At 41.2% G+C, this 14,116-nt stretch overlaps 3 protein-coding genes across 3 annotated transcripts; 1 reads left to right on the forward strand and 2 right to left on the reverse strand.

Annotated features, from left to right (window-relative positions):
• Positions 1-20: 20 nt before the first annotated feature.
• Positions 21-7,597, forward strand: LOC139661686 (polycomb group RING finger protein 2-like). The gene is made up of 9 exons (XM_071540220.1): positions 21-138; positions 803-930; positions 1,308-1,404; positions 1,510-1,565; positions 1,696-1,825; positions 2,911-2,950; positions 3,126-3,224; positions 4,208-4,288; positions 5,113-7,597. Exons 2-9 carry the CDS (start codon positions 813-815, stop codon positions 5,491-5,493), a joined length of 1,002 nt encoding a protein of 333 aa, XP_071396321.1. The 5' UTR covers positions 21-138; positions 803-812; the 3' UTR covers positions 5,494-7,597.
• A 19-nt stretch (positions 7,598-7,616) lies between these two features.
• Positions 7,617-9,191, reverse strand: LOC139661695 (CDGSH iron-sulfur domain-containing protein 3, mitochondrial-like). Its single transcript, XM_071540247.1, has 3 exons — positions 9,065-9,191; positions 8,435-8,551; positions 7,617-7,811 (listed from the first exon to the last, which is right to left on the reverse strand). The coding sequence occupies exons 1-3, from the start codon at positions 9,149-9,151 to the stop codon at positions 7,626-7,628; spliced, it is 390 nt and encodes a 129-aa protein (XP_071396348.1). The 5' UTR covers positions 9,152-9,191; the 3' UTR covers positions 7,617-7,625.
• LOC139661692 (CDGSH iron-sulfur domain-containing protein 3, mitochondrial-like) lies at positions 8,455-13,770 on the reverse strand. The gene is made up of 3 exons (XM_071540235.1): positions 13,492-13,770; positions 12,876-12,992; positions 8,455-10,539 (listed from the first exon to the last, which is right to left on the reverse strand). The coding sequence occupies exons 1-3, from the start codon at positions 13,576-13,578 to the stop codon at positions 10,351-10,353; spliced, it is 393 nt and encodes a 130-aa protein (XP_071396336.1). The 5' UTR covers positions 13,579-13,770; the 3' UTR covers positions 8,455-10,350.
• Between the last annotated feature and the right edge of the window lie 346 nt (positions 13,771-14,116).

Here is a 14,116-nt window from a genome sequence, read left to right on the forward strand (position 1 = left end):
CACGTGATCCAAAATGGGCAGTCCTCTGACGGTGCTGAAAAAAAGCCATTTTCTGGCGCTGCTGCAAATTCTACCCAAGTCCAAATAATTTACCTGGATCCTCGTTGGGAGGAGTGGGAAACTTTTATGTCATATCAGGTAGGAACGAAGCATCGGCGATTGCTATTTATTCAACGCGATGCGCCGGTTTGCCGAAAACACACACAAAGTGCACGGTGTCACATTTTGAGTCTCTCTTGTTCGCCTCTGATACAACCCTGTCAGTGAATTTAAGATGGCTGCTTTGTGTACCAGTGTGATTTTCTGTGTCTCTCCCCCCTTCAGTGTTAGTGTTTGTGCTGAATTTATTTTTGTTTCGCTCCTCGGTTGCCCGTGAGCGCTCCGGACGGATTGAAACGCTCTTTGTTGCTCCGCTGGTTGAGTAACAGGACTGATGCACAAGATGAGGCCACACAGGGGCGATTCAATAGCCTGCTCCTGTGTACCAGCACAGCCTGCATTTTGCTCCACTGCTGCCTCTCTCAACATGTTATTTATTGCTAAAGCTGCCATACAACATGTCATTGGATTTGTTTCTGGCCGCCATCAGCTCCCATTGTTGTGGTTTTCCAGCCTGTTGTCCCAAGGACGAGCTGCAGACATTGTCTGAGTGGATGTGGAAGACACTAATTTACCATAGGGGAGATAACTAGTAGTTTGACCAGGCATAATGCACTTTATAGGCTGTTGTGCACCACATGCTCATACTGCAGGCCTAGTCTGTAATAACGTCTCGTATTATTATTATTTGCTCCCTCTGCAGATCTTTCCAGATGGATAAAATGCAACCCAACCGGATTAAAATCACAGATCTCAATCCTCATCTCACATGCCCACTGTGTGCTGGTTACTTCATTGATGCTACGACCATTGTAGAGTGCCTGCACTCCTGTAAGTCCCTCATAGGAATGCATGATCTGAAATGCATGCAAATTTTGTGTTTATGTACCCCCCAATATGAAATTAGCATAGACCTGACAATTAGTGGATATGCAAATTGAGAAGACCTCAGTAGTGTGGTGGTAATGAGGAGGTGGGCATACTGCTGAGAGGAGGTAGGTGCACTGTGACCCCACCTTCCTGTTGATTTTAATAATTATAAGGCTGATTAACTGGCCAGAGAAGGAGGTGGGTCTACTCTGTTTGATTATGTCTTCAGCTACGCTCCTGTTAAGGCTGATGGTACAATGTGGTAAAATGTTGCCGATGCAGAGCAGTGATTTGGCTTTTCATCTGTTGTTTTCTCTCTCTGTCCTCTCTCTGTATAGTTTGTAAAACATGTATTGTTGCCTTCCTGGAGACAAACAAGTTCTGTCCTCGATGTGACGTCCAGGTACACAAGACATGTCCACAGCTCAGCATCAGGTAAGCAGTAATGCTTCATCGGAGGTTTATGTAATGGTGCATTTCTGAAAGCAAACAAAGTGCATCATCCCTAATAACAGACTGAAAATGTCTTTTTTTTTTCAGAGCGGACAAAACTCTACAAGATATTGTTTATAAGCTTGTTCCGGGGTTATTCAAAGGTAAGAGAATGTTGCTTGAGGCAGGAGAGAGACAAACTCTAAAACCTGTACAGTACACTTTAGTTACAGTCTTGATTCCCCGTGTTTTGATGCATATGTTTTGCTGATTCCCCTTGTGTGTTGAACTCAGATGAGATGAAGCGGCGGCGGGACTTTTACGCAGACAACCGCGTGCTGGAACCGGGGGAAGTGGTGGAGACGTTTAACATAGCAGAGGATGAAATCATCAGTCTGTCCATACAGTTCTACGAGAGGAACAAGTGAGTCCCACATTTCTTATTTCTACAAAAAAGAAAAAAGAAAAAAATGAAGTAGTAAAAATTCCTGATTTTGTGTCTGTTCACTGGCTGCTGCTGCTGGAAAATTTCAGCTCACTGCTGAAAACAATGAAATTATTAATGATCATTATCTGGCCTTGATGTGCAAAGCAAAATGTACAGTGCAATTACTCCAGATTTTATAAAAATCCCAGTAAGAGCCATATTACACAGAAACAGGTTTTGGTTTGAACTTTTAGCCCCACAACCAGAATTACACCCCACACCCCTGCATGTACCAGGTGGCGGATATTTTTATCCAGAGTGCATTACTGTGTCATGAGTGCAAATGTTTCTTCGGAGTGAGGCCATAGAAGAACGCATTTCTGGTTCCACAAAGAACCTTCCAAGAACCTTTTTAATGCTTCATTCTTTGGTTCTGTGGGACATTAAAAGAAGGTTCTTAATTCTGAGTTATTGGATGGAGGGTGATGGCATAAATGTGGAAAATAACCAAACTGCTCCATAGTATATATTGTACAATTGCAAATGAGGCTTTACAAGGGCAGATAAACAGAATCACAATCCAGGTGTCTAAGCAAATGAGCGCAGAAATGATTCATTAAAGGTTCTTTGTGGAACCAGAAATGATTAATCAATGGCATCACTACCAAGAACCAGTTTCGGCACCATTATTTTCCTGTGTGTGGGGAACGCACCCCTGATATTTGATTAATGCGCCACCCACTTAGTTATACAGGAATCCACCTTACAGCTGCTACTACAGTTTGAGGAGAAACACACTTTCTCAGAAGTGTATCTGTCCCCAAAAGGTTCAGTTGGAGCAGCGATGAGATATAGCTGTGGTTAGATGAAACCAAATTAAGCATGTGGCCAATGTTACTGGATTTTAGATAGAGATAGATAGATAAAATAGATTATAAGCTGCCAGTGGCATCCGCAATATTATTTTACTTTTACTTTACATCAAATGTTTTTTTGTATGTTTTTCTGTATGTTTTCTTGTGAGTTGACAGTTATTCTCCAGCACCCATTCTTTGTATTTATCTTTCTTTATTTGCCCACAGAAATAATGATAGACAACGTTCAGACATGGATGGAGACAAGGTAAAGCCTGATCTCAGTTTAGAAGGAGAGATAGAGATTGGTGAAGCAGTGCTTGAAACACACACACACACACACACACACACACACTGTTTCAATTTAAATAGCTGTTTATGTGATGCTCTTGTCCGCACCCTGGATTTGTGTCTCCTCACTTCATCTTTTTCCTCGTCCTCAGTCCAATGGGAAACGCTTCCTGCAGTGCCCGGCAGCCATGTCCGTCATGCACTTAGCAAAGTTCCTCCGGAGCAAGATGGATATTCCCAGCAGCTATCGGGTAATCTATAGACGCTCAGGCTCTGCCAGCTGCACCCTTACACAGCAATAACTCTTACCTCATTTATATTGTAGCAAACTGTGTGTACAATTCAAGGACGCAAGGACAAACCGTTCAGGCATGCTTATTGATCAAATGTGATGTTATTCCTGATGAATATAACAATTTAGTGTTGGGATATTGTCCCAGGGAAAGTAGTAAAATCAATTCTGCACAGTAGCCACTGTCCAGTCAAGAGGATCACTGCTTGGTAGTTCTTTGATAATAGTAACATACTTTGTCATTGGATCGAGGGTCAGACCGATATATGGGTTTGTTGATATCGGGCCGATATTGGCCTTCCAGTATCAATGTGATATCGGCCAGTCAGTGTCCTCCACCGCCAATATGATGAATTTTCTAAAGCCTGTAGTGAAACTTGCCTCACTCTGCCTTCAAGAGCTGCTAACCCACCTAAAATAATCTCATTAGTCTGGGTTTCAATGGAGAGTTTTAGTGTCACATCGTCTTCATGCTGTTTCAGAGGCTTTTCCACTGTGTCAGGGATAACATTCTGTGGGACAAACTGAATACTTGTCATTTTTGGGCATGAAAATGGTCAAATTCAAAGACATTGAATATCCGCACAAAATATTGGCTATTGGCAGCTTCAAATAAAAAATATCAGTATCAGCCTTCAAAAATCCAGATCGGTTTGGCTTTGATTCACTTCAATTGACATGGAAAGCTGACTAAACTGGGTACAAACAACACCTGGTTGAGTTCAGGCATGCATGACCAACAAGCAGGACAAATCAAACACATGTAAATAAATGCACCTGCAGCATAATGGATAAACTTTCATCAAAGAATAGTACCTTGAAAGCATTCCGTGTGATTATGGAGTTGGAAATAAATCTAAACTTCAGAGTGATGAGGTGGCAGATGGCTGTTTTTTTTCCGGTGGTCACAGTCTTTTAACTTGGTTTAATGGTTTGTTACAGGTGGAGGTGTTGTATGGAGACGAGCCCTTGAAGGACTATTACACACTAATGGATATTGCCTACTTCTATGAGTGGAGACGGGTGAGTGACAGCTTTATATACTGTTAACTATGGAACACAAACATTTTCCAAACCTGAATTCTTTTTTAAGACTTTTCTCTTTCCAATAGCTCGCTTGATTTCTTCACATTACAGTATGATAGTGTAATTCGTCTTCACGCTGGCTTGAAATGGTGTTGTAAATCATAGGTGTCTTTGGAAGATTTTGTGTTTTGATGGTGCATGTTTGGCAGCCAGAGGGGGATCAGTGAACATATCTGGCACCAATTCTTCTGACCCAATTACTGCTAATCTCAGTGTGACTCTCACTTTGTCATTTAGTCAAACTCCTTGACTAACGGAGGCAATTGTGTTAATTTGGAATACATTAATGCATACTCAACTGAAATACGGGATCAAAGCTTAATCAAAGTATGAACTGTGCCTGCGCTTAGTTTCCAAAATGCTCTACTTAGTCTGATTTGTTAAAAATGCATCAACAGTTTATATCAATAAGGAAATTCCATACAATGGTTGCACATAAAGAATATTTACACAATGTGACATATTTTGTTCACTATGCCCATTTAATTAAATGGTAATGTTAAAATAAATTTACAGGCTGGGTGCCAAGCCTAGGATTCTCTCTCTCTCTCTTCTCTCTCTCTCTCTCTCTCCCCCCCCCCCCCTCCCCCATCATGTTTTCTTTTTCCTTTTTGTTTTGAAAAATACAAATAATGAATCATAAAGAAAACAATAACTTGATCTAGTTTGAAAGAGAACCACAATAGACTGTGAACATATTGACAGATTATCAAACCCAGGTTCCTGTTCCCCGTCCTGATGATCTGTCCCCCTCTCTGCAGACTGGACCCATCCCCCTGCAGTACCTGGTCAAACCCACCCGGAAGCGCAGGAGGGCGTCCCAGTCGGCCGCGCAGGGCCACTCTGACGGCGTCAACACCAGCCCCACCTCAGAGAGCGACTCCCAAAGCGACAAAGTCCACAGTCCCGCCGCGGCCCAGCCTCCGCGCGCCTCCTCCCTGTCCGGCCCCGCGTCCCACAACCTCTCCCCCGCCATCCAAAGCTCTAACGGTCCCACTGTGCCCAACAACACTCAGCGACACTCTCTGGCCTCCAAGCCGGGCGGCAACGCTCGGAAGGTGACTGTCAACGGCACGAGCTCCGCAGCGGGCAAAGAGGAGGCGAGGGGAGGCGACAAAAGCGGCTTGCCTCCTCCGACCTAACGTGCGTGCGGAGCGACGGGGAGGACAGTGTTTGAATTGCTCCCTTCTTCAGAAACCCACTCTCTACAGAGCAAAAAGAAAAGACGAGCGTAGGCCTTCTTCCTGGAGGAACGGGAGGCGGATAACGGTTATCTTTCAGCGGAAGGACTGAAAAGTGCAGCCAAATAGACACTTGTATGTGTGTGTGTGTGTGTGTGGTTATGTGTGTTAGACTAGAACAATGCACACATACAAACTGTACAGTATGTATCAAATGTGAGCATGTGTGCATACATATGTATAAACTATCTTTTATACAAGATATTGTAATTGTTTTGTATTGTATATGCAGTAGGTCTGTTTCTTTCCCATAGTTCATCAACATTGATTTGGCTTAGATATTACTTGAGACAAAATGCTGAATGGCATTGCAGTGCAAATCACAGCGTAAGTTGGATGTAAAAAAAAATCTACACCTTGCCTTTGGACAGTCATGTAATAACTACTGTATAAATGTCCAGTGTAAGCAGCCGCTCGTCAGGTACTGTAGCCCCACGCGTCATTGAGGATCCATTGCATAAAAATGTTGATGCACTTTCTCAAAGTCAGACCACAGAATCCAAACCAAACCAACAAGTACTTTGCAATTGGAGAAGCATTTATATTTAGAAAACTCCAAGCACTACCAAGTTCAAAAGCAGACGTTTGTCAAGAGACCATGTACTTTTTCTTATGGCAGACAAGGAACTCAAAAGGGATTTGAATATTTGACCATGTATGTTGTATTTCCATAAATTTCAACATTCCTTTTGTTTCTTTTGAACATACAATGATACTTTTTTATCAGCCATATGTGCATGTTTTAGGTCAATAAAATGTTTACTTACTAGGTTTTGACCAAAGTGTCCTGTTCTGATTTTCTGAGTTGGGAGCAGGTTGTAAAGCATGCTGTTGTGAACATGATATCAATACTTTAGAGTAAAAAAAACACAGAAGTTTCACTCAAGTAATGTTAAAACATGAAATGGCTTTCACAGAGAAATGGATCAGGCATTTCTGACACAGATAAACAAAACAAAAGAACGTTCCTCTGATTAAAGACTAATAATTCATGGTACAGTATATAACAAAAACAACCCCTCCTTGTTATGAACGGTCATTTTCTCACAGTAGAGCCATCCTAAGATCATGGCATAATTCTCTAAGAACAGGCAAGCTGAAAATATCTTGTGCGTTTGACAAATGGTTTATACATTCAGTATATGAAATCGAGAATGTTTGAGCTTTCGACAAATAAACTGAACAGCAGAAACACAAACCTACATAACACACGATGATTGAGAAAGCTCAAGTTGTGCAAAAACTCAGTGCAAACTACTTTTAACCGTTATTAACAATGTATAATTACCAGAACATCTGTCTGCAAATTAAGCCACAAAGTACAGTACCAGAACAAATGCCTGCTTTCAGTTTTCAGGTGTGCGCTTCATGTCTGGGATATCATATGGCGTATGAGAGCAAACATAACATAGGCTACTTATTCATACCCGATGTTTTGAATCTGTGCAAGATAGCAGTGCTTTCTATTTCTATTTGTATGGCAGATGACACCAGATAGAACCCTATGTTGAAGTCCAGCAGTTTGGTGTTGCCTTATCACCAAACATACACACCTAATACAAAGTGACTTTACTCAGAAATGGTCTCCATGCCGTACTGAGTATGTTTGGTTAGAAATAAGCAAGGCAACATTAAACTGCAGGATTTTGGCATGGATTTTGATGTGACATTCTCTCCAATTCAAAAGAGATAAAGAGAAGACAGCTGGTATCGGCTCTACGGTCAAATATCATCTCCACTCTCTTTACCTCTTCTGACAAAAACACACTTTCTCGAAAAACTCGAAAAGACTTCAACGCTTGTTATGGAAGGTCATTTTTGCACTGCTGCTTTCTTGGAGTACACTGATCTTACAAATGTGGCTGTGATGGCAACTTTAAAGCTTAACTGGTTCAAGAAATCTTAAAATGATCCCTCAGCTGAAGTCCAAAGATCCCTCTGCCTCTACAGCTCCTTCTCCAGCTGGTTCTCCCGGATCAGGACCGAAGTCGTCTCCAGGCTAGACCAGAACATCTGCCGCTAATCCTCCTTGTTCAAGAGTCAGTGTGTTCGTGCAGCGGTGCAGATACGATGAAGTCCTGCTTGTGCGTGCCGTCGCAGTACGGCGGGTTGCTGGTGTACTTGCAACCGCACAACCAAACCGTGGCGTCTTTCTCCGGGACGAAGCGGAGCGGGAACAGACCCGGGGCTTTGGTCTTATGCGATCCGTCACAGAAAGGCTGCAAGACAAAAGACGAGATGTGGTCAGAGAATAAATATGCTTTCGAAGATGGGAAAAGTGTGTATGTCATCAGAGCTGGGGGCTCCAGTCCGTGTCATGTGACTCGAGTCAAAAGTTTTAACTGCTTGAGACTTGATGCATGAAGAGAATACTTTAGACTTGATTTGGGGTGACTTGGGACTTGACTTTGACTTGTACTTTGATGACTTGAAGAGGTTTCTCAAGTCTTGACAAAAGATCTTGTGTTTGTGTAAATGACTTAGATTGAAAGTGATGAGATTTGTTCCACCAGATAACTGAATTTAAACTCTGTTTTTTGAATTTGTATGGAATGATTTAATTTATTGAAGTTATTTATTGAATCTGATTATAGAAATCAAACTCATGATGCTCTTACCAAGTTATTACCCTATTAAAAAAGTCCTTGATATTTCTGTTTTCTTTAAGATATTAAATTGATTCTGGTCTTGAGTTGTTCTGACTTGACTTGGTGTTCTACATTTAGACTTGGGACTTGACTTGACACTTGTCCCTCAAGATGTGAGACTGACTTGGGACTTGAGCAAAGTTGACTTGGTCACACCTCTCTGGTAGAGATGATTATTTCCAGTGTGACTCTACCTGTTTCTTGCTGTGTCCACAGGTGCACCAGGAGTAACGCTTCCCACCAACTAGCTCCACTTTGAAAGGCTTCTTGGAGGGAATGACAGGCTCAGGGGGAAGAGTGGAGTGCTGGACCTGGAAATCAATTAAAAAGAGTCCAAATGATAAGTATTGCAGGCGTCAGCAGACACTAGAGACTAATACGGCATGTCTAATGACAAACTGATGAAATTTCATAACTAAGGGCGCAATATCCACTGAGCACTAGATGTCATGAATCTACGCTTTAGCTCTCATAAAGCCCTGGATCTTTTTTTGGTTATGTATAGCCCAGTTTTAGACCAATACATACATTATTACATATTTAAACAATGCATAAACAGCTGTAAATATCAAAAACATGCACCAGACAAGTCTATATGTACAAGACAATGCTTTATTTTTGTCATATACCTCAGAAGACGTTGTCTAAGACGCAGACGTCTACTAAACTTTCACTTTTAAACCCCAATTTTAGCCTTGACATATATCATTTAGACGACTTTTAAACTTTAATCAACGTAAAATTGCTCAGTGGGAGAAAGTCACAATAGCAATATAGATTGTAAATGTATATGGAAAAAATATGGATTTCCATCACATGCTTACCTTCGAAGATGCCATAGATGTTATCCAAGGCTGTCTCAAAGTTAAACTAATCAATGTGCGATCTAACTTAGTTACTACTGTGTTCATGTTTACAGTATGTGTTGCACGCGCCTGCTGTCAGCTATCGTAATCGCGAGGAGACAACACAACGTGATTTAACGAGAAGTAAACACAGCTATTAAAGTAGCATTCACAGATATATATAATATAATAAGACGTTGAGTCGCAGGCACTCAATGAAATAATTCAACAATGGAGGAATTGCAGTGTTGTGATGCAAGATTTCACAGCTGACCAAGGTGGCTGATTGTTATGTAGAGGTCGCTTCCGGAAGAGTCACGTGTTTAAAAACTGGACCAATCTGGTGGCGGATAGCGGTGTGTGTGTGTGTGTGTGTGTGTGAGAGAGAGAGAGAGAGAGAGAGAGAGAATGAAAAATTATCTAAGTTAATGAAGGCTATAAATTCATCATAGGCCAGACAACTGTCTTTCCAACCCTTTCTATCTACAGATAACTCTTGACTACCAGTCTATCTTCACTACCAGTCAAACGTTTGGACACACCTGATTGAATGTATTATGTTTTTCATTATCTTAAAGCCATTTTGATCTAAAGGCTTGTGCTTAAATGCTTGAAATGTGTTTCTTAGACAAATATAAATAGTGAAGTTGATGCCTATGTATGAATTTCTTTCCAAAGCCTTTGCCTTTCCATCAAGACAAAGGGCGGCTACTGTAAAGAATCTAAAATATAAGATAGTTTTGATTTGTTTAACACTTTTTTGGTCACTGCATAATTCCATTTGTGTCATTAACTATTATTGATGTCTTAAATATTATTATTCTAAACTGTGGAAAATAGTAAATAAAGAAAAATGTGGTGTGTCAAAACTTTTGACTGGTAGTGTAACTTCCAGGTTTCTGTATGTCTCGGACATTGGGCTACAAAAAAAAAAGACTTTTAAAGTTATTTATACATAGAATAATCAACATGTTTCAATAAGCTCATCAAGTAAGAGGTGGATAAAACAATGTAGGATATCTTTACACCGACACATCTGCCCAACAAAGAAAAGCTGTAGTTACATTTTGTGTGTTTTAAATATCAAAGGTAATGACTAGGCTTTTGATTTCATATCAACAAAAATGATGCCCATGAATGCTTTTAAATTACACACTGTCCGTCTCTGTACCAACAATACTTTTGTCACCATGAGGTAATTCATTTTTTTGTGTCAGTTTCACTTCTCGTCCTTGGCTTGGTAGGCCAGACGTCTTCAGTGTTGTTCATTTAAACATCTTCTTCACTGACGTCGCTAAATCCCTGAAGATGACTTTAAAATGCGTGCCATCGCAGTACGGAGCGCTGCTGGTCTGTTTACAGGCGCACAGCGTGACTGTCCCGTCTCTGTCGGGGGTGAAGCGCAGAGGAGGGATGCTCGGCGCTTTCGTCTTGTGAGCTCCGTCGCAGAAAGGCTTGACAGGGAGAGGAGGTGGAAAGACACAGACGTTAAGATCATCTTCACATCAGGCTTGTGTGAATTAGTATTAACAAATACTGTATTCTTATGCTTTTTTTCAGATTGGTGGTGTTGCCAGAAAGTTTAAAAACTCACAGGAAAGTATCTGAAAATCTGTGTAATTTACTTCTTGGTGACTTAACTTACCTGACATTATCTGAATTGTCCTGATATGAAATGTGAAACCCTTCCTATCTCCCCAGCAGGTTAAAGCAAATGGAGTATTTGGAACTACTTTTTGCCCCAGGACTGGTTCAGATTGTGTAAAATTTTATTCCGTTCCTTGCATATTTCCCTTTGTCCGCCTTTAACTTGCTACGTCAGGGGAAACAAACCGGGAAGGATTTACCCCGAGGGGCGTAAACATCCAAACATTCCAGCAACCCCCTAAAAAGTTTTTGTCTTGCAGCTATTCATGCATCACCAGGCTATGCACTCATATTACAAGAATAGTTCAGTCACACACACACACTTTGAAAATAGTATACAGAGAAGTGCCATGGTTTTGTTAATGACACCACATTTTAATTTAATAGGAAAACAATCTCAGTCTTTTTGTTGTTTTAAAACTTTCAAGGTAGGCTAAGGAAAACATGTAAACATTAGATTTTCAAGTTTAAAGCTGCAGGAATGTTATGTAAACACACACCCGTCTTATCAGTCTGATCACCAAGTGGGGCTGCAACAGAGAAGAGCGTCCTATCCTCACTGACTGAGACCCTGTAGATTCGCCCTATTTACCCAAATTAATTTCTGGTGTTGGTATGGCGGGAAATCTTCTCGGTATACAGGGAGTGATGAATACAAAACTTTCTCCACCTCCACCTACCAGACACTAAGACGAAGAATTTTAGGTCAGAGGAGTGTGCAGTTTCCTGATGTCCCGTTGACACATGATTTCTGGGTAATGAAGCCATTCAGACTTTCACTAATCCAATCAGTTATCTCCTGCTGCCAACTGGGACCGCCAAGGTGTGAAGTTGATCAGCTTTAAAGGATAATACCAGTGTTTTTTTTTTTTAAGTTTGTGCCAATCATCTAGGTTAGCCCTCTCCTTTACATTACTCCTGGTGGTGTCTGTGCACAGTCGGCATATTTGGAGATATCAGGTATCTTGTTCTCCTATCTTCAGAAGAAGCCATTTTTTGCCATTCATGCTTATACAGTAAGAAAAACAACATCCACAGACTTAAAAATTGCCTGATTTAGATAATCCATCATGGTAAACATGAAGCCTTAATTTGGATTCATCAGTGTTTCTGTTTTATTTAATCACCTGACACAGGAAGAAATGGAAGTCTCCAGCAGGAAATAATCCCTCAAAAAACACGTCACCTCCCAAACTTTATTCTAACATCCATATCGTTTTTTTATTTCATTGTCTAATTTCAAGATAGGTTTGTCACCGTAAACTTTGTATTGTATTTTAAAAACGATGATAAATCAGTAAATGTTAAAACATCTAATTAGATTCAGAATGCGTTGCAAAAGGATTGGGGGAAATGTAAACTAGACGAAGACAGTAGTGAACTGACCATGACTCAACGTTCTCAATGTGGGGTCCGGGGACCACCAGGGGGTCCTTGAGCGGGTTCCAGGGGGGGTCCCCAGCAAATTGATGAAGTGTTACACTTTACCATTATTTAATTTACAAGAAGTTAACACAATTAGAGAATGTAGAAGAATGACTGTTTTGATCATGGTTTCACTGTTATCTCTCTACCTACAATACAGATAGTGATGGAACTCTGTGGACAAAATGATATCTAACAATACAAATATTCTCAGATTTGGGTCCAAGAGACAAAATCTCATCAAATGGGGGGTCCGTGGCTCTAATGTGGCCTAAATTAGGGGTCCTTGATATGAAAAAAGTTGAGAATCGCTGCTCTACATAAGTGATTCTCAACCTTTTTTCATATCAAGGACCCCTAATTTAGTCCAGATTAGAGCCACGGACCCCCATTTGATGAGATCTGAAAATATCTTTATTGTCACATATGATTTTGTCCAGAATCCTATGGCTATCTGTATTGTACGTAGAGAGATAACAGTGAAACTATGATCAAAACAGTCATCCTTCTACATTCTCTAATTGTGTTAACTTCTTGTAAATGAAATAACGGTGAAGTTTAACAATTCATCAATTTGCTGGGGACCCCCTGGAACCCCCTCAAGGACCCCTAGTGGTCCCCGGACCCCACGTTTGAGAACCACTACTCTACATGACACCGGTATTCTCCTTTAACATCCGAACCCCAGGTGAGCCATACGCCTCTCGTGCACACTAACCTGTTTCTTGCTGTGTCCGCAGGCGCACCAGGCGTAGCGTTTCCCAGCAGACACCTTCACCCTGTAGGGCAGCCGGGCAGCAACAGCAGGCTGAGCGGACTGGAGGCAGCGCTGCACCTGAAACACACAGCCGTCTCGTGATGTGGGCCTTCAAATGCCACAGAACTGTTGTGTGATAGTAGTATTACAATGCACTTTTAACAGACATTAAGAGGGAAGAAGCCAAAAAGTTGTAAAATGATACAGAAATACAGAATTCTAGCACAAACAGAACATAAAAGAGGATAAAACAGGCAGCAACATTCAGACACATGACATGCCAAATGAACTTTGGTTTCTTTATACTCTTTGTAATTACTGATAACATGGGGTGGCACCAGGACACACATCAGTGCCAAAGGTGAATGAGGGGTGTGTCGGGGTTGCTTTGAATAGAAAGAACAGGATATATTAGTTATCTTCTATGAGAAATACAGTGTTAAACCTGCAATGCAACAACATAAAGTCACAATAAAATCAATAATAGTAAGAGAAGGCTATTATTACTAACTATAAAACCTACTCATGACCAACTCCTCACCTAGAGAAGATGGAGACTTTTATGTTTTGTGCTTACCATCCAAGAGGAACCAGGCAGAAGTCGAGACTGTCTCATAGTTTCCACGCAGCCTTTACGCACAGCGACTATAAGGCCCGCATTCATCCTGCCGCCGGGTTGTTGTTGTGGTTAAAACTGGATTTAGTCCGTCTGTGAAGGGACTCAACGGATCTGGCGCGGACAAAGTCGCAAGATGTTTCACTTAATAGAAAAAAAAAAGAAACACATGAAAGGGGGGAGCCACGGAGTGTTGGATGAAGTCCAGAAACAGTCTCCAGAAAGTTGATTGTTGCAGTATGGGCAGCGCGAGCTTCCGTATAGACTGCAGGTAAGCGATTGGTAGATAAATGTAAACAACCCGCCCTGCAGAAATCCCTCCCACACCAGTCAACACTACATTCCTTACTTCTCCTTACTGGTTTCAAATGTCATTTTACCCATTGCTCACTGGCTGCAGGGATGGGATAGTTTTTGCATAGTTGAACTTCAATGTGTTTTTTTTTTTATTGATAAGTCAAAGTCAAATTTTATTGGCTTTTACTGAAGCTGCAATACTAATTCTTTACACTATTTGTCACTAGGCAAAGTAATTGCGCTTTACCACTCAACCCTGCTTTTCACAAAACAAGCGTCATCATTGGTG

The sequence above is a fragment of the Centroberyx affinis genome, unplaced genomic scaffold, assembly GCF_046629955.1.
Source record: "Centroberyx affinis isolate AG114_WGS23_722 - 3 ecotype Tasmania unplaced genomic scaffold, CSIRO-AGI_Caff_v1 ptg000210l_1, whole genome shotgun sequence".
Taxonomy (NCBI): domain Eukaryota; kingdom Metazoa; phylum Chordata; class Actinopteri; order Beryciformes; family Berycidae; genus Centroberyx; species Centroberyx affinis.